General features: G+C 34.3%; 1 protein-coding gene across 15 annotated transcripts; it reads right to left on the reverse strand.

Moving 5' to 3' along the window:
- Window positions 1-9677: 9677 nt before the first annotated feature.
- LOC107854606 (syntaxin-61) lies at window positions 9678-21804 on the reverse strand. Of its 15 annotated transcripts, XM_016699616.2 has the most exons (11): window positions 21594-21804; window positions 16480-16544; window positions 16043-16142; window positions 15635-15679; window positions 14717-14782; window positions 11448-11561; window positions 11010-11123; window positions 10734-10927; window positions 10203-10293; window positions 10023-10088; window positions 9678-9931 (listed from the first exon to the last, which is right to left on the reverse strand). In XM_016699616.2, the coding sequence occupies exons 3-11, from the start codon at window positions 16070-16072 to the stop codon at window positions 9821-9823; spliced, it is 831 nt and encodes a 276-aa protein (XP_016555102.1). In that variant the 5' UTR covers window positions 16073-16142; window positions 16480-16544; window positions 21594-21804; the 3' UTR covers window positions 9678-9820. The 15 variants fall into 15 exon arrangements, with proteins under 15 accessions (XP_016555102.1, XP_047257125.1, XP_047257124.1 ...); XM_047401169.1 differs by lacking the exon at window positions 15635-15679 and having other exon boundaries at window positions 16043-16115; window positions 21594-21797; XM_047401168.1 differs by lacking the exon at window positions 16480-16544 and having other exon boundaries at window positions 16043-16115; window positions 21594-21772.
- Between the last annotated feature and the right edge of the window lie 1183 nt (window positions 21805-22987).

Here is a 22987-nt window from a genome sequence, read left to right on the forward strand (position 1 = left end):
ATTTCGTCAGGAGCATACTTGTCCTTTTAAAGGATCGGGTGTACGAGCAGAAACATGTTAGTAGTGCATTGATTGGTGGCATTGTGAAGCAGAAGTTATCCAACTATAAAAGTCAGTTGGAGATTTTTACAAGACTAAATCCACTAATTCATGCAGTGCTTGTGGGATGACTGGTCACAATAGGCGTGTGTAGAAAAATACGTCGAGTTGAATAATTTTATATATTTTAATATTTTTATGTTTAACTTTTTTTGAATATTTTCAACTATAGAAATAAAATATCAGTTATGACTTGTGATTGATTGTAGTTCGAATAATGATCAATAACATGACGCATTTTGTTATATATTTTGTTTGCATATTAAATTGAAATTGTAAGTTTTCACGCTATATACTTTGTTATATACTTTGTTTTCATGTTATATATTGATTGTAAGTTTGCATATATATTTCACTTTACATTATAATTGTACCAGTATGCAGCCTAATGTAATAATTTGTCGGTTCTAACTATCCTGATGTTTAACAAATTATATGCATATGTATTTTTATTTACTTAAAATGTATATATACATATAGTTATACCTATACAATTTCAAGATTGTATATGTTTCAAATTAAATTATGTAAAACGTAATTGTTTAATAATATGAGTAATACATTTATATGAATATATGTATTTTCAATTAAATTAACGTATACCAAAGAATGTCAGTTGATATGTATGTATGTATATATGTAGGAATGTCAGTTGATATGTATATATGTATATAAATATATTTATATAACTGTATATATTTTAATTTGTTTATGTTTAACTTTTATTTGAATAACTCCAAATGTATAAATAAAATATCAGTAATGCGGTTGTTAATCATATATGCGGTCTAATGTAATATGCAGTTGGTTTTAACCCTCATTTAATCTATCATATGTATATATGTATATGTATGTATGTATACCATATTCTACAAGATAGCATATGTGTCAAAATAAATGTCAGTCACAGCTTTAGAGATTGAATTTGTGCATTTAAAAATATGGTATTAACCTATAGATAACAATTGAAAAGATTGGTAATATACCATCATGACTTGTTTTATTAACCTATAGATATACAAAGTTTTATATAAAAAAAAAATCGTAATAAATGTATAGTTATAAACAAACACTAATTAGTTAATAGAGATTTCAATTGCTAAAAAGGTTAAAACTATTAAAAATACGTATTAGATGACTCATCTATGAGACATATTCAATTACCTAATGCATAAAACTATTAAAAATACGTATTAGATGACTCATCTATGAGACATATTCAATTACCTAATGCATACACATTATTATGTGTACTATTAGTATTCTTTAGACAACACACTTATAACAAAAACTAGTTTAGCATTGAAAAAAATACATCACTGAACAATTTTCAACAAAATAAAATATTATATTTGATATTAGAATTAAACAAAAAATATTGAAGATCAATTTGTATTTTCACCTAAAACCAACAAAATGGAGGAACATATGTACTGTCTAAAGAATAATTATCATGTCACTACTCTCACACTCAAACTGAGGCCTTACTAGCCTATCCGGACTCTCATCATCACTAACTGCGTCAATCTCATTCTTCTGAGTCTCATGCTACCATAGAAGAGCAACATAACGGGTACGAAAAGTTTCTGCTTCAAAATATCCAAGTGGTATATCTTTTTCATGACTAAGAGACTCTGCATATGCAACAATGAAGACTCCACATAACACGCTACATGCGGAGATTTCTTAGGAAGATCTATGATGACAAAACTACTATCCTTTGAACCAAAAAAAAAACACAAATGATCAACCAAAAAAAATATAAATGATCAAGAAAAAAATTATAAAATGTATATAAAGCCTCACCCCGAAACTAATTGTATGCAACTATATTTCATAAACACATACAAATTTTATATGTTGACCGAACTGAATATATGTATAACTTTATGTATGTATATATATGTATTTATGTATATGTTTACATATATAGTTATATTTACATAATAATAACTGAATGATGTCGATATATGTATATACCTTTACACCGAATACAAACGCACACATACAAAATCTTAACATTATTCTACACAAACTACACTACAAAAAAAATTAAAAAAAAATTAATTGATAAATTATACAAAAATACCTTATGTTGAATCTCACATCATTACTCTCCGCTTTGAATTGATAAACCTTGAAACATTTTTCTCTTACATTATTTTTAAAAGTTGTTATTTCTTTTTCTGTTCTTTTTTTTATCCACTTGTACTGACCATTGATACTTTTGAAGCGTTGATTAACTCGTCTTTTGATTGACAATTTACCATGCTATTTTGAATATTAGCATGGTCATTGCCACTTTTTCTTCGAGTATCTACTTTCAACTTGTCTTCTTTCCATTCTGCTATAAAACCTGCATTATCACTGTCTAATTGAGAAACTTCCAAATCAAACGATGGAGTACCACAATTAGTCTTATCTACGTGAATAATACCTCTTGTTACTCTCCTAAAAGGGATTTTCTCATCCATTTGAAAAACTAGAAATTGGTTATTTGAACACCTAATTAACAATGCAAATATATGAAAAACTGAATAAAATTAGTGGATAATATAGAGAATTACTTAAAAAAAACAAGAATAACAAACATATATATCTGAAAAGATATGAAATTTACCGCAAAAAATATTCAAATCAAATCTATGCGAATTTTTAGGAATGAACAAAGTTTCAACGTAATTTACAATAGACAAAAAATAGCTAATGTGTAGGTGAAGAACGCAATATTTGAGAAAATTAGGGAGAAGAAATAGGAAGAAATATATTCTTTTATATTTCGATGGAATAAAATTTTGAGATTATCACAATCTTGAGTATAAAATCTTGAGGAGATTATCACAAAATTTTAGCTTTTGCCGCCCATAAAGTCCAATAAGATAAAAAGAGATACCTATTGTCACATATCACTCGTATCAGCTAAGGGTGAGATAAAATATTAATTATGAGAGAGAAAATTTAATTTGCCTTTGTTATATACATTAAAAAATATATTTGTATAAACGGGTGCACATAAAACAGAATTTTAACTAACAATTATTCATGAATTGTGATTATTTAAAACATTACCCATACCATATAATTATAAAAGATTTTTATGTATAAACTGTGATTTTTTCAATTTTAATTTGAGTATCTAAGAAATAGTAGTAAAAGAATAGTTTTCAATGTGAGAATTGACTTTTAAGTTTAGGAAATAACAAAGAATTTAATTTTCTTTGATTAAAAGAAAAAAAATTGAAAAAAAAAAATCATTGCAATCTTTTCACAATTGTCGTCAAATTTAGGCCATATTTTTGTGGTCATTTTAGCACTTCCCTTCCTGGATATATCCATATTAATAACTATATAATTAAACAAATTATATTATTTTATTTTAAATTGTTTGTTGGGTTCTCTTATACACGTTTCATGGTACTTTGTGTTGTTATGATAGTTTGAGGCATATTTAAACCAAAATGGTAACACTGAGGATAATTTTGAGCAAAAAAACAAAAGGAAGGATAAAATTAATCCATTTTGAATAATTCAAGATTATATGTAGCTCTTTTCCATTAAATATTTACTCTTTTGATGTGTTATAGTTTTTCAATTATTATTCCTTTTCTTCATCTTTATTTGTTCAATTTTTATTTATTTTAAAATGTCTAATAATATTTTTTCAGTTTATAAAAACAATGTATAATGTACAAATTTTTATCCATTTTATTCTTAGCATTAAATACGAATCATTATCTAATGTATTTTTCAAAGCATTAAATTTATTATATTCAGAGGATAGCATGGTAAAATTATTCCTACAATTTACCGCTTCTTAATCCTTGTGCCAATAGACAAGTGAACAAATAAAGATAGATGGAGAAAGTGCAAACAATAAAATGAAAAAAAAAATGATTTAATTTTGTCTGAACTTTTTAAAACACAAATAATCTGAGCACCCATTTTTAGAAATCACAAGAAGTAATTGAGATAGTAGGAGTATTAAGTAATGTGCTTAAACTATAAAATTAGAAAAACAATTATAAATAAGAGGAATGTTATTCACATTTAGCTAACTCAAAATAAAGAAAGAAATCATGCTCCACATATGTACTCAAATGTTATAGTATTAGGATTTTGAGGACTTTTGTGCAGATTTTTTATGAAAACTATGGTCTTTCTTTGACCTAATACAAGAATAAATAAGTCATACCAAGACCCATTTGGTCATGAAAATAATAATTTTTTCGAGTTGAAGTTGGTATTATGTTTGGCCATGAATATAAATTAAAAATATTTTTAAAATTTTGTGAGAGAAATAGAAGTGAGAAAAGTGATTGTTTTCATTTTTCCAAAAACAATTTTCACTAAAGTGAAAAAATTGTATGGCCAAACACCACTTTTTTTACTAAAATGAAATAATTTTTGAAAAAAGTGAAAAAAATTCTATGCTCTATCACTGACTAACATTTAATCATAATCTGCAACCTCCAAAATTTTCCTATCTAATGTGAAAAAAGTTCTAGAAGCTTTGCTTCATTCGATAAAGAGCTTTGTGAAGTCGACAAACATATTTTGAATAAACGATATCATATCCATCGTAACCTCAATATGCGTCATATCCCATCTAATCGTCTTCCTCTAATACTTTTTCAATCTACCTTTATCTCTCTTGCCGCCCACCATTACCAACCCCTCACACCGCACTGGAGCATCTACACTTCTCACTCCCACATCTCAAAAATCTTCATTTCTAATCGTATCTCTCCATTAAAAAAAAAAAAATTATCTCTCCTAATTTGTCAACACAATCATCTCATCATCCTCATCCTCTCACATCAATATTAAAAAATAAATCCAACTTCAAAATTTTACGATATTTATCCCATTTTTAGTACAAGAATCAAACAATCCAACAATAAAAATCTATGCGTTATAATCCCTGACTTATTGATATATGCAACACACTTTAAAACTTCTCTTATTACCCAAAAAGAGAAGTGCATATATGCAAGCTCAAAGACATCCTAAAATTTAGTACTACATTTGATTTTGTGAATACTAATATAGCTACAAATAGGGGTGGACATAAAATACCAAAAAATCGAATTACCATATCGAATCGAAAATTTTGCTAATTGGTATTAGGTAATTTGGTATTTGGGATGGTATTTGGGAGTAAAAATTTAAAATTACAGTATTTGGGTTCAGAATTGATAAAAAAATATTACTATCGTTTGGTATTTGGTATTTTTCGAATATCTAATAATAGTTAAGTGACCCATAGGCCACATACCTAGTCCACACTCCAAAGGCCACATACTTGTGTGAATATTGCTCAAGCAAACTTTGAACTATTAAACATAGACATAAAGTAGACTCTTAACTTTACACAGCAGACTTTCTTGCAACCAACATATGACAACTTTTGACGAAAATATCACACTAAGAATGAAAATCAGGGCATCGAAAGGAACAACAGAAAAGAAGTCTTCATGACATGATACATAACACCATTGTTGGCTGCACTTGCCCAACTCTAATATTCCTAACATAGGTCAGAATATGGCTTTAACTAAGGGGACTTGGTCAAGCCTTCTTAATCCTTGTGTTCACATGTCAACAATAGATGAAAATTATCGAAAAACTCAGCACTTGGCAGACAACATTACATATATTGCTCTCCATCATATTTATAAGAAGTAATATTATGACTTTGCATCGCATTTACATCTAGTTCGTTACATTCAGTTCGTGTTACATCCAGTTTGATGTAAATATTATTCGTGTTACATTCAATTCTCCCCTTCTTGGAGCTAGATCAAACTACAATAACATAGGTTTTAAGATGTTTCATTAATTGAGCCACACATATTGATATGAGTACGATCACAATCATGGACACTTTTTGAGTATTTTGAAGACCAACTAAAAAGTGCACAAGTCTAAGTGTGAAGGAGGCCCAAAACCGCCCCAAGCACACTCCTTGGGCTGTTTTTGGAGCCCTTTTCATTAAAGGGTATCTTAGTCTTTTGCCTTTTATTTTGTAATGTAATATAAATTGAGCATTGTAGGGTTTTAGTTGGTAGTTTTTATAAATGTTGAAGAAAGAACACTCCTCTTAGAGAGAGAGTCCACAACCGAAACTAGGGCATAGCATAAGGGTGGATTCTCTTATGTGTTGCATTTTGCTTGATACGTTGGTGCTTGGGTGGTGGACGTCTCTCTTGTGTCAATTGTAAGAGTTAGGTGTTTGTTGTGTGAAGTGTTAAAGGTCCAAGAGTGGAATATGCTCTTGGGTTGTTAAGACTACATCAACATTTGTCTAATTATCTATCTTGTATCTTATTTTAGTTTCGGCTTCTTGTGTTGTTAATGTAACCCGTTTGTTCTTGTTACTATTGTAATATTGTGGAGCTTCATCTTGTGTTGCTAAAATTGTTGTTGGCTGGCTGTTTTGGTGTATTAACACCTTGTATTCTCTTCTTTCTTGTTCTAGATAATGAATCCGAGAGAGGTCCCCATTTGGTCCACGATTTGTTGTGATTTGTGAACTATTTTGGGGTGTGATTTGGTGCTCCCTTGTTTGTTCCGTATCATTTGGTATCAAAGCAAGGCTGGTTTTTATTCCCACAAAGCCAATCTTGGGTTTGATTAGTCAAAAAAAAAGTTGATAAAAACTAAAAAATTTCAGAAAATAGCAATCTGTCCATTTTTGTGTTCTTGGCCAAAAATTATGTTGTGTTGTTGTCTTGGCCGAGATTTTCTTGTTTTTCTTGACTAGATCTTGTAGTTCTTTTGTTTGTCTAGTGTGTTTCTAGTGTTGATTCTTTCTCACCAACACTAAAAGTGTATAGATCTAAAGGTTGAGCTTATAATATTGACATTGTTGTTCTGAACTTGAAGTGGTCATGTGTTGTTCCTTATTGTTGAAGGTTGGTGTTGTTGTTGTTGAGTTCTTAAGCTTGACCTTGTGTTATTGTTGTGAATTGGTGGCTTAAGAACTTCTTGTTGAAGTTGTTGTTGAAAGGTGAAACTTGACAAAGTGTTGATTGAAGTGTGAGACCAACTTGAACCTTAGACTCCACGATTCAAAAGTTTGTGTTCTTGGTGTTCTTCACCAATCTTCATCTTTTATTGAAAAAAAAATGGATGTTAGATCTAAGAGGGTGGAGGAAGGAGGTGTAGTATTTGTTAGTTATCAAAGACTTTTACCACCACTTCCAACCACTCAAAGACTTTACAGTCCTTTTCCAACCAACTTCCATGTTTTGAGGGCCTTGTTTTAAGGGAAAATACTACAAAAGTCCAAGTCTTGAAACTTGAGTTGAAAAAGAGTTCCAAGACTTATTCTTTCCCTCCTTAAATAATTCCACCAATCCAGATCAAAAATTGGTCAAGACTTGAACCTTGGACAATAAAACTTGACAAAATCATGACCAATTGAGGGTTGCCACGTCATCACGTTTTTACTGTTCACTGATAATTTTTAAGCTCAAATTTTAAATTTCTTAGTTTCATTTTATTGTTTCTTTAGTTTCGTTTGTTGATTTCATTACTAACTTACAAGCTAGTACTAGAATGTGTGTCTTATTCCATTGTTTCTTTAGTTAGTTTTGAAACCGTTCTTCGTGTATACGTTCCTTTGTGTGTCTTATTCTTTTGACTCGTTGTAATACTTGGTCCACCTCTCAATTCCTCATGGAGTACAAGCAAGGTTACGACACTTGTGAGATCAAAGTGTGAAAAATTCGAGAGACAAAACAATAGAGAGGGAGTGTGAGGACCATTCTTGTACAACTAACTTGTTTGTTGTTTTGTAGGTAACTTTTGCCCATAATGGAAACCATTTTGGCCCTCCTTGATGCTTTGTCCCGAGATCTTGCTAGGGCAAATGTGGGTCTTAAAAAAATTACTCGGATGTGGCAACTATGAGTGAGAGGTTGGATCGAATGGAGAGTCGAAAGAACTCTCGTGTTTTTACTCCCGAAACTTTACTTCCAATGACCAATCCTCCAAGACCACCACATAATGCCACAATTCAAGCTCCAAATAGCCATCAAAACCGAGAACAAGATAGACCACTTCTCCCGTAAGTTGATCAAGTCCAACAAGGAGGACTTGGAAGCCAATTTCCTCCCATCCAAACTCCAAAATCGAAACCCCACTTAACCAAAGCAAGCCTCTTAACCGAAGCTCCACTACACAAAACCCAACATGTCCATATAGAGGAGAATGGTAAAAAGGAACATGAAGGATATGGGGTCTACGACAATGCTTGTATGATGGTAGGAGACTTGTTTCGGATGAGATTGAAGACAAGGCTTAAGATGGAGAGGAAGTCGAGGTTCAAAATGAAGATATTAGCCGAGACTTGTTCTCATTGTATCCTCGGGTTCCCTTTGTTTTTTTTGTGGACTGTTTTGTGCACTTTCTTGATGTTTTGCGGACTGTTTTGGGTGGTTTCTTTTGGAGGGCCAATTGCACGAGGTGAAGCCGTGAATTTGTGGTCAAATTCCTCTCAAGATGGAGAGGACGATACGAGTACGATCACGATCATGGACACTTTCCACCTAAAGAGTGCACAAGTCTAAGTGTGAAGGAGGCCCAAAACCGTCCCAAGCACACTCCTTGGGCTGTTTTTAGAGCCCTTTTCATTAAAGGGTCTTTTAGTCTTTTGTCTTTTATTTTGTAATGTAATATAAATTGAGCATTATAGGGTTTTAGTTGGTAGTTTTTATGAATGTTGAAGAAAGAACACACCTCTTAGAGAGAGAGAGTCCACAACCGAAACTAGGGCATAGCATAAGGGTGGATTCTCTTGTGTGTTGCATTTTGCTTGATACGTTGGTGCTTAGGTGGTGGACGCCTCTCTTGTGCCAATTGTAAGAGTTAGGTGTTTGTTGTGTGAAGTGTTAAAGGTCCAAGAGTGGAATATGCTCTTGGGTTGTTAAGACTACATCAACACTTGTCTAACTATCTATCTTGTATCTTGTTTTAGTTTCGGCTTCTTGTGTTGTTAATGTAACTCGTTTGTTCTTGTTGCTATTGTAATATTGTGGAGCTTCATCTTGTGTTGCTAAACTTGTCGTTGGATGCTGTTTTGGTGTATTAACACCTTGTATCCTCTTCTTTCTTGTTCTAGATAGTGAATCCGAGAGAGGTCCCCATTTGGCCCACAATTTGTTGTGATATGTGGACTGTTTTGGGGTGTGATTTCGTATTCCCTTGTTTGTTCCGTATCACATATCAACGTGTAACAAGACCAAACAAAATTGATTTTTTCTGGTTTAAAACTGTATATTCAAAGGTGTAAAACTACCAAACAAAATTGAATTTTTCTCAACACGTTGGTTTGAAATCACCACTATTATCACCAAATAGGATCACTATAAGCTGTCCAACTTTAATATGGTAATACCGAATTCTGTACCAAACCAAAATTTAATTTACCGATTACCGAACCGAAGTTTAATGATATGGTATTTGGTATCTACTTTCATTTACCGATTATCGAATTACCGAACCCGAATTATGAAAATACCGAACCGAATACCGAACGCCGACCCCTAGCTACAAATGACAACATTTGTAGGGAGTGTCAATGCAAAGTTTTCCAATTCATTTATGTAAATGCTGAATATATGCCAGTTTCTTCCATAACCAATACGTACATAAACTGCCTCGACAAAAACAGAACGATTGAACCAAACCAAAATTATGAGAACCAAAGTTATGCTAACTAGGTCAAGAAAACCAGAACGAAAAGAACAATAAACAACACTATCAGAAAACAAATCATCATCATCTGTCCTTTGAGGCTCGTCTTCTTCATTACCATGGCTATCTTTTTCTGCAACAAATTGGGTTTCCGCGTTATCAGAATACTTTTATAACAGTGATAAACGTTCACTGGAGACATAGCTGAAAGCACTAGAAATTACCTGAACGAAATCAAGACGATTGGATGTACTGTCCATCTCTGTGTCCAGCTCACCTAAGATCTTGTCCTGCAAGTAACATATGTTGATTATAACTACACTTGGCTTCAGAGGAGTTCAATAGAAGAATGAGGAACTAAAGGAACCGATTAAGCAGGTGGTAACCAAATTCGCAACACTCACATGTGCAATAAGTTCATCATGTATTGTAAGCCCAACATCTCCAATTCTGACTACGCTGGCACTAAGTTCGTCTAGCTCTTCATCCTGTTGCCTGCATGGGACGTTCAAATAGATTCAAGATACTGCTACATCCTCTAAATTCCATATTAATTGAATAACTTGAAGTGCTTGCAAAATTATACTGCTAACTCCTTTGATAATAGGTACTAAAGGATAATGACTAGTCTACAGCATACGATTCCATGATAAATGAAGTTGAGTAGAACTCATAAAGCTAAAAAGGCATGGCAGAATGGTTATGACCATGACATAAAGATCTTAGAGACGACGATGATACATATCATCCTCCCCACGTAAATAAAATCAAATGCGAGGATTCCACAGTAAAAATCGAGAAAGCATCGAGAAGATTTCTCAGAAAGATAAATGGATAGGTGCATGCTCGGTTTTCGGTGAGATTGGAACAACAATCAACGGGTAATAAAAACACAACATGCAAGGACAGATGCAAAGAAATGAAGGGACGATTACCTCATAAGAAGTAACTGCCTATCTGATTCTGATGATATGAAGTCATCATTATCTCGGGCATTGTATGCATTGGATCTCTCTTTCTGATCAGAATCTGGCAACCTCAACAGTTCTCGCCGCATCCCACCAAGATTAGATGTACTTGTCCCATTTGACTGCTTTCCAGCTACTACAGATTTCTTCATGCTTCCCACCTGGTTAAAGGCAATTGATTTTAGCTCTTTTATTTTAAGGAACAAAAGAATATATTTGTGGCATCAACAGAATCATCAATACTTGAGCACGGGCGTTGCTGGTCCATCTTCTTCTTTTACCAAGCTCAATATCATTAATACCATACCAAGAAGGATCTCTTGATGCAACATCAATTGTTTTGTCCAATTCATCCACCTTCTCATCAAGAAAATAGGAATTCAGCATTAATAAAAGGATATGAAGTTGGTCAAAACTGTGCAGCAGATCAACATCAAACCACATTGACAAAAGAACAATTTTGCCTGATCGCTAAAGTCAACAGATTGGTCAGTACAAATTTATAGCGTGAACTTAAGACAGGTGCAACACATCACATATGCAATTGTATCTGGCTATTCAAAATCATCATTATTCATTCACGTACAGGCGACCAGGAAGAAATACAATGAGAAATTAACAAAACAAACAGCAATAAATATCAATTAATCATGTTTCAAGGAGCTACGTTTTCGCACATACCTGCCACTCAATGCTCTCACATGCAGCAAGAAGTTCTTTGGTAAGACGTGCTTGCTCGCTACTATCTGTAGGAGTTTGCTCCCATTGATGAAATGTGGACAAGAGATTGTCAATCTAAACAAGCAGGCATTTTAAGAGTTAGATTCTTCAGTCCACAAACTTGAGCATAGATGAAAACAAACAGCAAGAAGTTCTTAGCCTTTCCCTTTTCTTAATAGTAAAAGAGAGAGATTCTTAGTTTATCCTGCTTGCCTTACTGATTTTTTCTATGATAATATACAATAACCTCAAGAAAATCCCAAAAGTAGCTTGCTTTCGTTTTTCTTCTTTTTCCTCTATTATTTCTCCCCTTTTTCAGCATGAGATGGCTCATGAAAGACATATGACAACTATGTTTTGATAGTGAACAAAGTTAAGCAGGTCTTTAGACACTGTAATCAACTACTGATTTACTATGTAAAAAATCTATAAGAGCGTAAGTGCATGAAGAATTATGTGTAAAAGAAATATAATAAACATCGCCGAACTCCAATAAATTTTCTCAAATCAAACCAGACGTAAATCAATGACACCTTGACGGCCTTCTTGTTCACAGAACACACCTCAAAAGCTTTACCCAACAGAAATTACTTGGCATTCTTTGTTTTTTCTAGAAGTACATTACTTTGCATTCTTCAATCACCAAAACCAAAATTAGATAGACTCCAATAGATGGAGTACCAGCCTCCCACATAAAGACATATTTTACATTAATCTCTTATTTTCATCTCACATTTAAATTGATTCTTACATTTAATTCTGAGTATAAAGTATGCACTCATCGAGTGTTTTGTAGGACACACGTGGCTTATTTTCAAACTATGCCAGAATTTTTCTTCTACACACATATTAGTGAAGGATACATACACAAAGGACATTTGCCACATGAATGAATGTCTGAAAGCCATGACACTTACAAAATCATTCTTTTTTTATCGACAGTGATGATCAACTTAATAACTCCCACTAGCCCAGAAAATCCTTCAACTTTTCTAAATGGAGATTGTAACTTTTCTTCCTGGCCCATTTCAAGAGGATAACCTCCTTCCTCATGTAGAGAATTTTATCGGGTCTTGTCTAGTAATAATTATATACTATTTTATAATAATGCTGGTCTTTGGGCCAATTTGCACAACTCGAACATTTCACCAGGTACCTGCTAGTCTACCTTCCACTAACACAAATCGCTGGTAACTCCGCCCACCTAGGCTTAGACAAACAGGAAGAAATCGCCTACTGTTCATTGTCACTGCCGGGATTTGAATCCTGATGTTCCATGGTTTGCATACCACTTAATAAATCACTAGGTCATACCCTTGGTGCTCAAGTCTCGTCTAGTTCTATTCTAATATTATACATTATTCTGACACATCAAATTCTCCTTGAAAACACGGATACCAAAATTATTCAACCAATCCTAAACTTTAATATTAGTTAAGGGCAATTAGATGACATGATTCTGGATAGAAGGGAATAGTTGACACTAAGTCTCGTCTAGTTCTATTCTAATATTATAAAATATTCTGACACATCAAATTCTCCTTGAAAACACAGATACCAAAATTATTCAACCAATCCTAAACTTTAATATTAGTTAAGGGCAATTTGATGACATGATTCTCGATAGAAGGGAATAGTTGACACTAATGATGCTCACAAAAGTCTTTTCTTAAATAAATGTAATTTTTATTGCTTATAAACTAGAGAATTTTCATTACAAAACCAAAACTCAGTTCCCTCACAGACTCTCTATACATGAGATGAACTAAATCTATGGAACTATCTGTGCTACATTTCAATCCAACAACTTACACCAAAAAGCTAGACATTAGCTACATTTGTGCACAACCCGTTATAGGCTCTCCTTCCCCCTTCTACAGATCCTTTGGTTTCTTTCCCTTCATCCCCCTTGTTTTGACAAGTATCTCAATATAGCAGCTCTTATGCTTTTGTTGAGTCCTTTTCTATTCCAGTTGAAAAGTAAATCTTTGGTAGTTTCTGGCATGCACCATCACATCTCTACTAAGTTTAAAACAATGTTCCATAGATGGTAGATTACTCCTCTAATAAAGAGATGACTAGTATATTCATACCCCTTTCCCCCAGATCATACATATATTGCATAAGACTACCCTTCTCCATTGTAAGTTGTGGTAAGTCAAGCCTGCCTCTTGTGAAGCCAACTGTGTGAAGCATTGCATTTTGTGCGTGGGGACCTATATCTTTCCTAATCTGCTTCCAATGTCAAGGCTGTTGGCCCCATTATAGTTTTGTAATTTTTTTTCATTTGAGAAAGGTAACGTTACGCTGCTAGCAGCAACTAATAATTACAAGAGATCTTGTTTATCTTACAAGGCTTCTGGAAATTGTACTAAGGTTTCTGCATCATCTACATAATTTTCTTTACACCAAAAATAAGAAGGCAATAAACAACTCATTTTAATTTTCTGTATAGAGCTGCTCCTATCTTACAAAACAACCTTGCAATTCTTTTTCTCCCCAAAGTCCACCACTTCCTTTATCTGCTGCTTCCTGCTGCACTATTCCAGCTCCTCAAAAGGTCACTTGTGTTCTTAGGCATTACCCATTTAATACCAGCCAAGGAAAAAAACAATTGTCATAAAAGATCAGTGACTTATGCTACCCATGCATCTATTTGGGAATTCTACTGTATCTAAAGGACCACTCTTTTACTTCAAAAAGTAAACGGAAATACAGAGCCATGGTTAGTGTTTTTTTCTATAATAAGGACAGAGCCATGGTTAGTTGCATAGGTAATACACAACATTCTCAACAAAACCTCTTGATGTGCAAGTCTATACAATAAAAAGACACAATAATGAATAATCAGTGTCTAACAGTGATCCTTATGATCTCTATAAGGAAATTCTTGGCCAATAAAAGGTGGCATAAACAGTAATATTTAATTAGTAAAGAATAGCCAATGACATAAAACTTGCCTGTTATCGGACTCTCTTATTTGAATCCTTACGTCTAGAAGAATTCTACATTGTCTCATAAACACATTGCGACCCCATCCCGCAAAACATTAAGAGAGAGAGAGAGAGAGAGAGAGAGATGACAGAAAACACCGTCATTCCCTCCTGTATCTCTCTCCCCCATGCAAGAAAAAGAACAATACACTAGTAAAAAAACAAATCTTAGACGAAGGAGATTTACTTCACTTCAAGATTATTAGAACATTACTAGATAGAAGTAGATTAACTTACAGATTCTTGAATTTCCTCCTTGACGATATAAAAGGGATCTTGAGCTGAAGACATCTTTAACACCAACTGTAGAAGGTTTAACTGGACACATCAGATAATTAAGAACATATATAATAATACACATAAAAAGCATCAGGGGAAAGATGACGGAGAACCATATCTTATGCCCTAACATTGCAAAACAATACATCTCAAAATGCTTAAAGTGTATTATGATGAAGAGAGATACAGTAGCAATTTAGCAAGTAGGCCTTTTCAGAGAAAATATAAAAATTATTCAAAGGATGAATTCCAAAAATACACTTATACACGGCTGGAATGATATGCTTGTTAGAAGTGAACACGTTCGGTGCAACCTGAAGTCCTAAAACTAATGGTAAACAACCGGCGTTCTCCAGCTAACTCTGAGAAGTGAGAAAGTGTAAAGAATCCCAACTGAATCAACTTTAACAATTCATGTTAGCCTTTGGTGTTCATAATGGAAGTCATTATTGATATAGAACTCCAGATTGTCTGTCATGACCAAAAATAGGATCATGACCGGCGCTAAGGAGTTTAGGACTCCAAAGCAAGCCTCATCAAACTTCTACAGAAAATCGGATAGAATTTCCCTTGTTTTTGGGCCTAACAAGAAAATTTTCTGTCTCAAATCCAAAACACAATAACCCAACATCACTCAAACACATCCAACCCCAACACAGTACACCAAAATCAACACTACCAAAATATAACATGAAATCCATCTCCAAAACATGAGAGAAAGTCCAATACTCCACAAGTCCAAAATAAGGAAAGAATACTCAAATTCTAAAGACATGACTATGGAGCGACTCTAAGAGTTTGCAAGAAACAGAACATAACAAATAAATAAACTCCTGCCCACGCGAACAAATGCAGGGTTCACAAGGAATATGCTACCTCGAGATCCCTAGCTAACGAAATTCTCACCGTCACCTGCGTTCTCTGTAAAAATAATAGTGAGGATGAGACGCTAGCTCAGTGAGTAATAACACTTAACCACAACTGTTTTAACAGGGACAAGTCATAAAACATCATGAAATAATGCTCTTCCAGAAAACAGTAACGATAAACAGTATCATTTGTTTCATGTAAGCAAAGTGAATCAACAGTTCAGTAAAAAACTCAAAAAGCATCATATTATATCAAATATTACATATTTGGGAGGTTTCCAAGAATGAATCATGTAATCAATGTGACATTCTACATCAAGAATAGCCCATAACAGTGGACCCCTCATGAAGGAGTCAAATATCATATCAAAAGGTCCCTACTCGAGGGAGATCAGTAACAGTATGCTAGTTTTACCTTCCCACTAGCGAGGGCTGTAACAGTCATCAGTAAATACAAGGAGCACCAGGTCTAACGATCCCGCCGTCAGCTACATCAAGGTCTACTCCCATTTATGCTTGTAAATAATAGATATTCATAAGAAAGCATTTTTCAGAATAGAATATAGCTTTAAAGTTCATATCAAATCATATTACATGTAAACTTGAATAAACACATGTCAAAAATGCTTATTTCACGGGTAAGTGAAGAACTTTCATAACATCAGTGATCATATCTCAAGTAACGGTAAATATGTCTTATGAACATCTCAAATACTCAATTTCAGTAACATATCAAGTAAAAGACTTGTCCCACGTGCAGTTTCAAAGCATTCCGTAACTCATGGTTTCATCAAAATCAAGTATAAAATATGCAAGTCAATAAACACAAATTATGGTAAGGTTACTACTCACAGTACACTTGTCGTAATACCAAGCTTGTCACCCCAAACAAATCGTATGACCTCCTTCGATCGAATCTATAATCGCATCAATCAGTCTTGTGTTAACTTTCTTGTCTAGGCTAATTTCAAGATAAAGTTAGATTACCCAACTCTTAAAGTTTCATGATAACTTTCAATTCATAGAACTTTATATCCAAAATCGCACTTTACTGCCCATAATTCTTGTCTTTAGCAATTAAATTTTAGTACTCAAAGTAATTTACCTAACCTAGAAATCACGAAAAGCTATAGAAGAAAATTTACCTTTAATGTTGATAATGGTGGTTCAAATCAAAGTAGATGCTGAGAATCCTATTTTAGAACTTTCGGAGGTTTGAGAAATCAAATCTGCAATTTCTTTCAACCAAATTTGTATTTTTATTTTGCTGCCCACGTTTTCCTTAACTTGAGGGAGATGAATCTTGAGAAGGGTATAGGGTCTTTACTTTTCTCTCTTTATTTATTTTATTTTTGGTTCTTTGGAGATGCTTGGAGGTGAGAGGGTTCCGGTGGCGTACATCAAAGCTATTAAGGACATGTACGATGAAGGGAAGACCCGGGTGAGGACGGCAGGAGGAGACTCAGAGCAGTTTCCGATCGAGATAGGGTTGCATCAGGGATCGACTCTTAGTCCATTCTTTTTTGCGCTAGTGATTGGCGTGTTAACGCGGGGTATTCAAGGTAAGGTGCCTTGGTGTATGTTATTTGCGGATGATGTAGTGCTGATTGATGAGACGCGGGGGGTGTGAATGACAAATTGAAGGTCTGGAGGCAAACTCTTGAATCTAAGGGGTTCAGGTTGAGTAGGTCAAAGACGAAACATTTGGAATGCAAGTTTAGTGACTTGAGGCAGGAGGACGAAGCGGTGGTGGGGTTGGACTCCCAGGACGTTTGTAAGAGGGACAATTTTAAGTATCTTGGGTCTACCAGGGGAATGGTGAGATTGACGAGGATGTCTCTAAGCGTATTGGAGCAGGATGGATGAAGTAGAGGCTCGCCTCGGGGGCGTTGTGTGATAAGAAGGTGCCCCTTAAGCTTAAAGGCAAATTCTATAGAGTGGCGGTCCGTCCGGCCATGTTGTATAGAGCGAAGTGTTGGCCGCGCCCCCACATCCAAAAATTGAAGGTGGCGGAAATGAGAATATTGCATTGGATGTGTGGGCTTACTATAGGGGACAGAGTAAGGAATAAGATTATCCAGGAGAAGGTGGGAGTGGCTTCGGTGGAGGATAAAATGCGGGAAGGAAGGCTGAGATGGTTTGGGCATGTGATGAGGAGGGCGCGGATGCCCCAGTTCGTAGGTGTGAGAGGCTAGCTTTGGATGGCTTCAGGAGGGGTAAAGGTAGGCCAAAGAAATACTGGAGGGAGGTGATTAGACATGACATGAAGCAGCTTCAGCTGACTGAGGACATGACCCTAGATAGGAAGGTGTGGAGGGCGCGGATAAGGGTAAAAGGCTAGTGTGGGTGTGTGGGTTGTAGCATGCAGTTAGGAGAGATCTTGTGTATCCGAGGAAGTAACCCTAGGACTGTGTACATAGGCGGGTGCCCTTTTGCTTATGTCTTAGTTCCTATTTGTCTTATTTCGTGTCGCCAGTATTTTCACATATTTCATATTTCTACGATTACTATTTTTATCATTTCTTATTCTTGATTTTCTTTTATGTCACGCATCCCCCCACCCACCCACCTCTTATTTACTATTCTTTATCTATCGAAAACAGCCTCTCTACTTCTTCGAAGGTAGCGGTATGGACTGCGTACATCTTACCCTCCCCAGAGCCCACTTTTTGGGAATACACTGGATTTGTTGTTGTTTCAAGAGTTGCTGATAAAAAAAAAAAATTTCCTCAATATTTTTTTAACTTGTGACTTCAATTTTCCCTGGTATGTTTTTGATGGGCTAAGCCCATTAATATTTTTTTTTTGAATATTATTTTCATTCTTTTGTCCCCCTTCTTTTGATAATGACTAATATGTCCTTGCATGATTTGGGGTGTTACATTCACCCCATCTTATGAAATTCGGTCCCTGAATTTATGTCAAGCACACACTTGTAGACTAAAGTAAGTGTTGATGTCACTTCCATATCATTTTTCAATTCTTAAGTAGCTTTTCCCAGGATATGATTTCATAAACAACTTCTCTTGATCTTAATTTTTCTTACTTTCTTTTCGACAATAGCCATCGGTTCCCCTTCATCAGTTAATTCTTACAAGTTATCTAGTCAGTACTTTAAGAATATGAGAGGAGTTCAATAACATTTTCCTAGCAGACATAGCACACTAGATGAGTAAAAGACATACCAAACGATGTTGTTCCTACCCCGTCAAGTAATCCCATATGGTCTTACAACTCTCCAGCTCAAATTACTTTTTTTTTTTTGGCTCACTTCACACCTTTCCCAGGGGACTCGTAGGAAAATTCCTTCTACAACTATGTACTCTAAATCCCCTTTCTTCTTATAGATATAAGATCATCATCTGCATTGAGCTTTGAGAAATTTGTCAAATTAACTAGACCTTATCAGTAGCTTTTATATGTACTTGATTTGGTTCGAACGCATTAGCCTCACTAGCTTAAGACAATCTGATTAGAGAATGGTATCATCTACCAGCCTCATACCGAGCCATTTTACTAAACAACAATATTATAAGGAAACTCGGCACATCTAAGTACCTTCAAAATAAAGAATACAGCCTGTTAACGTCTCTTCAAAGATTCATGTAGTACATTCAGACTATCTATTTATCTGTGGATAAAAATTGGTACTAATTTCACTCGTATACCTAATGCTTCTGAAGAGATTTCAAAAGAAAAGCAAAATCTGAAATATAATTCCCTATCAAAGGTAATGGACACTTAAACCTCATGAAATCGAACAAATCTCATTCACATACTTTTGTGGATACTCCCACTCTATGTTAGTATAACCAACAAAAAGGGTCATTTTATGTGTCTTACAGTTTGTGGTAGCTCCATCCCCCAAAAGTCCAGAATAACTATTTATCATTTCCACTTGGGGATCTTGGTTGATTTAGTAGGCTATTGGATCTCTACTCGGCCATAACAAATCAACAACTAATTCGAAACAAAAACAACATCTTTTTTTTTTTTTGGTCCTTTTTCACCAATACAATTAGTTCAGGCCACGATACATCTTCATGGGTCCTGGATGTATAGTAGATGCAATCCTCCAATTAATATGCCTCAACACATCCACGTTTGGTGCCCATAAACAGTTATTTCGTTTAAAAATATAATCCTATCTATCAATAGTCATTTTCCTTGCTTCACTCACTGTAACCTCATTTTGGTATTCAAATAATTGCTCATCTGGCTATGATTTGTTTTAGCAATAAAGACTTGGTCCGAACACGAAGCAACAATGCCATCAAATTTCCCACACCAACTTGACATCAATGTCTTTGAGTCTGTGCACCCCCTTTTCTTTTTTGCCAAAAGTCTATTTACATGAGCTACATAAGTCAAATAGCGTCGCTATTTCCTTCTTAATGCATAAGCCACAACACTTGCGCTTTCAAAATATGATGTACAGTGAGTAGTTCCGCCCATCAATGTAAATAGAAAAATCAAATCTTTCAGGTGGAGAATATACTTTAGGCTCTCTCTACTCCATTGACGTCATACTATATGAGGTATCAATATAGTTTGTTCTCATGGGACAATTGCACTTATAGAGCTTGGACTTACCTGTTTTTATGTGTCACTACACTGTGCTTCTTGTTGGAGAGGGTATTAAGTGTTCTTAGACGAGCCATATCTTGTCTCGACTCTAGCGTAGTGGGAATTTATTGTTGCGCATATGGTCCACCAAGATTGTGAGGTCTAACGCACCGTGGTTGACTTGATTGTGTTGTCCATGGTTGATGATGAGGTCATTATGGGTATGGATTAGCTGTTGTCATATGTTAAGAAATGGATATTGGGCCTAACTCAACCTCCAAAAACTAGCTCTTTAGTGGAGGATTGATCAAGACAATATAAAGAGACCAAATTCTCCCGATCCCGCCGACTTGGGACGCAACATCATGTCATGCAACACTTTATAGCCACACTACGACTGTGTGATTTGGAATTTCGGGTGAACTGCATATAGAATGGAAGGCTATGGTTGCCGCAACACAGGGCAAGATCATATCTTCCACGAAGAGGCAGAGGATGATTAGTTAGGTTTGCTTGAACTTCACTCCTACAGTTCATGACACCCGGGGTAACAATGCTCCATTCATCGTAGTATCCGGATCAGTGTTGTCAAAGGCACGCTTTAACCCCTGAAGCGATGCTCAAAACGTGCTGAGCGCTTCGCCTCACTTAATGTGTGCTTCAGTGATGTCATCAAGGGCTTTTTTCTCCCTTAGTGCCTTTTTCCCATTAAAGCCCACACTTTATTTGCGGTTCAGGCTTTAAGCTCCAACAAACCGTAGATGATCTACCGAACTAACCGTTCATGGTGGAGATTGAGTTCTACACTGATACTTTACTAGGGGACAAACCTCTTCTGAAGAGGCGACACTAAACAATTGATATTTCATTTTATCGTAATCTTTTTTCAATTTCTTTGTTCATGTATTTGCCATTCACACATATAGTTATTACTCTTAAACTACACACACACAGGTGTGTGTGTATATATATATATATTTGAATTTTCTCCCTTTGCGCATTTTTTCATCAAAGCCCACACTTTATTTCACGTTTTGCACTTAAAGCCCTAACATACCTTACACGATCTACCAAACTAAACCCCCATGGCTCCAATAGATTTAATAGAACTAAAAAGTATAAAACACGGGCTTCATCAGACCTAGTGTATTAATAATTCTCTGAGTGTATGCCGACAATTAGCAAGTGAACAAGGTGAACATCCTTTGTTTAATTGCGAAAAAATTAACCAAATTTTGGAGCCCAGCTGTTAAGTTCTAGCCTTAATGGACAGATTTACCAGTACTTGTTGCTGCTGGAGGTGCCAAGTATCCCGTCGAATTAGCTCACCATAATTATTTAAAATAAATAAATTGGTACTAGTAAAATGCAAATCTGAGAAAGTGCAATTTCTTTATTACCTTATCAAAAGTGAGCTAGATCGATTTCCGTTGCAGAAATGGAGATCAGTGAATTGAAATTTTTGAGCTAGATCGATTTTGATTTTGCCATGTCCCTGTGATCTGTGAACACGAGCCGAAGGTTCTCTCTTTCTCTTTTTCTTTTTTAAAAAAAATGGAAAAGGGTTAATTTTGCTAATTGGCAAATTTTATGGTTTGGTTAAAATCGAATTGGGCACACCATAAAAGTCAAGAGGAAAATTAAGTAAAAAGACTTTAGTTAAGTCAAAACTAGTAATTAATGCCCCGGTATTATATTAATTAGTCATTTTATTAAAAATAAAGATCTTATATTAGTTGAGTATTTATCAAGTCATAGAGTTAATTATTATTTTCTCATTTTATCTCTACAATTACTAGTATATATTCATTTCTATGCTCAATGAATATCGTAAGGTAAAATAGTAAATTCAATCATTCAATTTATGATTTGTTAATCACAGTGTAAAATGGAATATGCCCAACTAAAATAGAATGAAAAGAATAATTATTACTACTTCCTTAGTTGATCATCTTACTATAAATGATTGTCTCATACTATTTCATTTCAAAATAGTTCCCATTTCAAAATAGTTACTCCTCTTATATTAAAAATATTTGTTTCAATTAAATTGTCTTATATCATTTATGAAATCATATTAACTTTATTATATTCTTCCAATCTAACTTTATTATATTCTTCCAATCTATCTCAATCATTAAAATGACTACACAAACTGTATATATTAAAAAAAAAAAAAAATTAAGCATAATTAATAAGCCTAATTTAATAAAATAAACTCGTAATAAATATTTTTCTTAAGAAAAGTGTCAAATCAACGATGGTCAACTATTACTAATGATGAATTGACAATTTTATTTTACTCCCTCCATTTCTAAATACTTGTTTCCTTATTTAAAAAGAATCTTATTAAAAATAATTGTTCCATATTCGGTGACTACCTTACTAAATTAATAAAATACTAATTAATTTTTTTCTCGTATTATCTTTGCAACTACTTCTTTTAAAAAATGTTCACACTTATTTGTAAATTTATCACTTTTAAAGGTTAAACTAGTAAAATTACTTTCTTATGTATGTATGATCTCTTAGCATGTGTGTAAAAAAATAAGAGTAAAGACATTTTTTCCGCCCGAACTTGTCCTCCCAACTCACTTTAGCACTTAAACTTAACTTCCATTTATTTACCCCCTTAACATCTTTGAAATGTATTTATTTCACCCCTAATGTTGACGTGACATTTTTTTTTAAAAGGGCGCGTTTATTTATTAAAAAAATATAGTAATATTATATTAAAATATAATTAAAAAAATTTTAAAAAATAAAAAATAGACACTTTTTACTTCTTCTTCTT

Source organism: Capsicum annuum, chromosome 12 (genome assembly GCF_002878395.1).
Source record: "Capsicum annuum cultivar UCD-10X-F1 chromosome 12, UCD10Xv1.1, whole genome shotgun sequence".
Classification (NCBI taxonomy): Eukaryota; Viridiplantae; Streptophyta; class Magnoliopsida; order Solanales; family Solanaceae; genus Capsicum; species Capsicum annuum.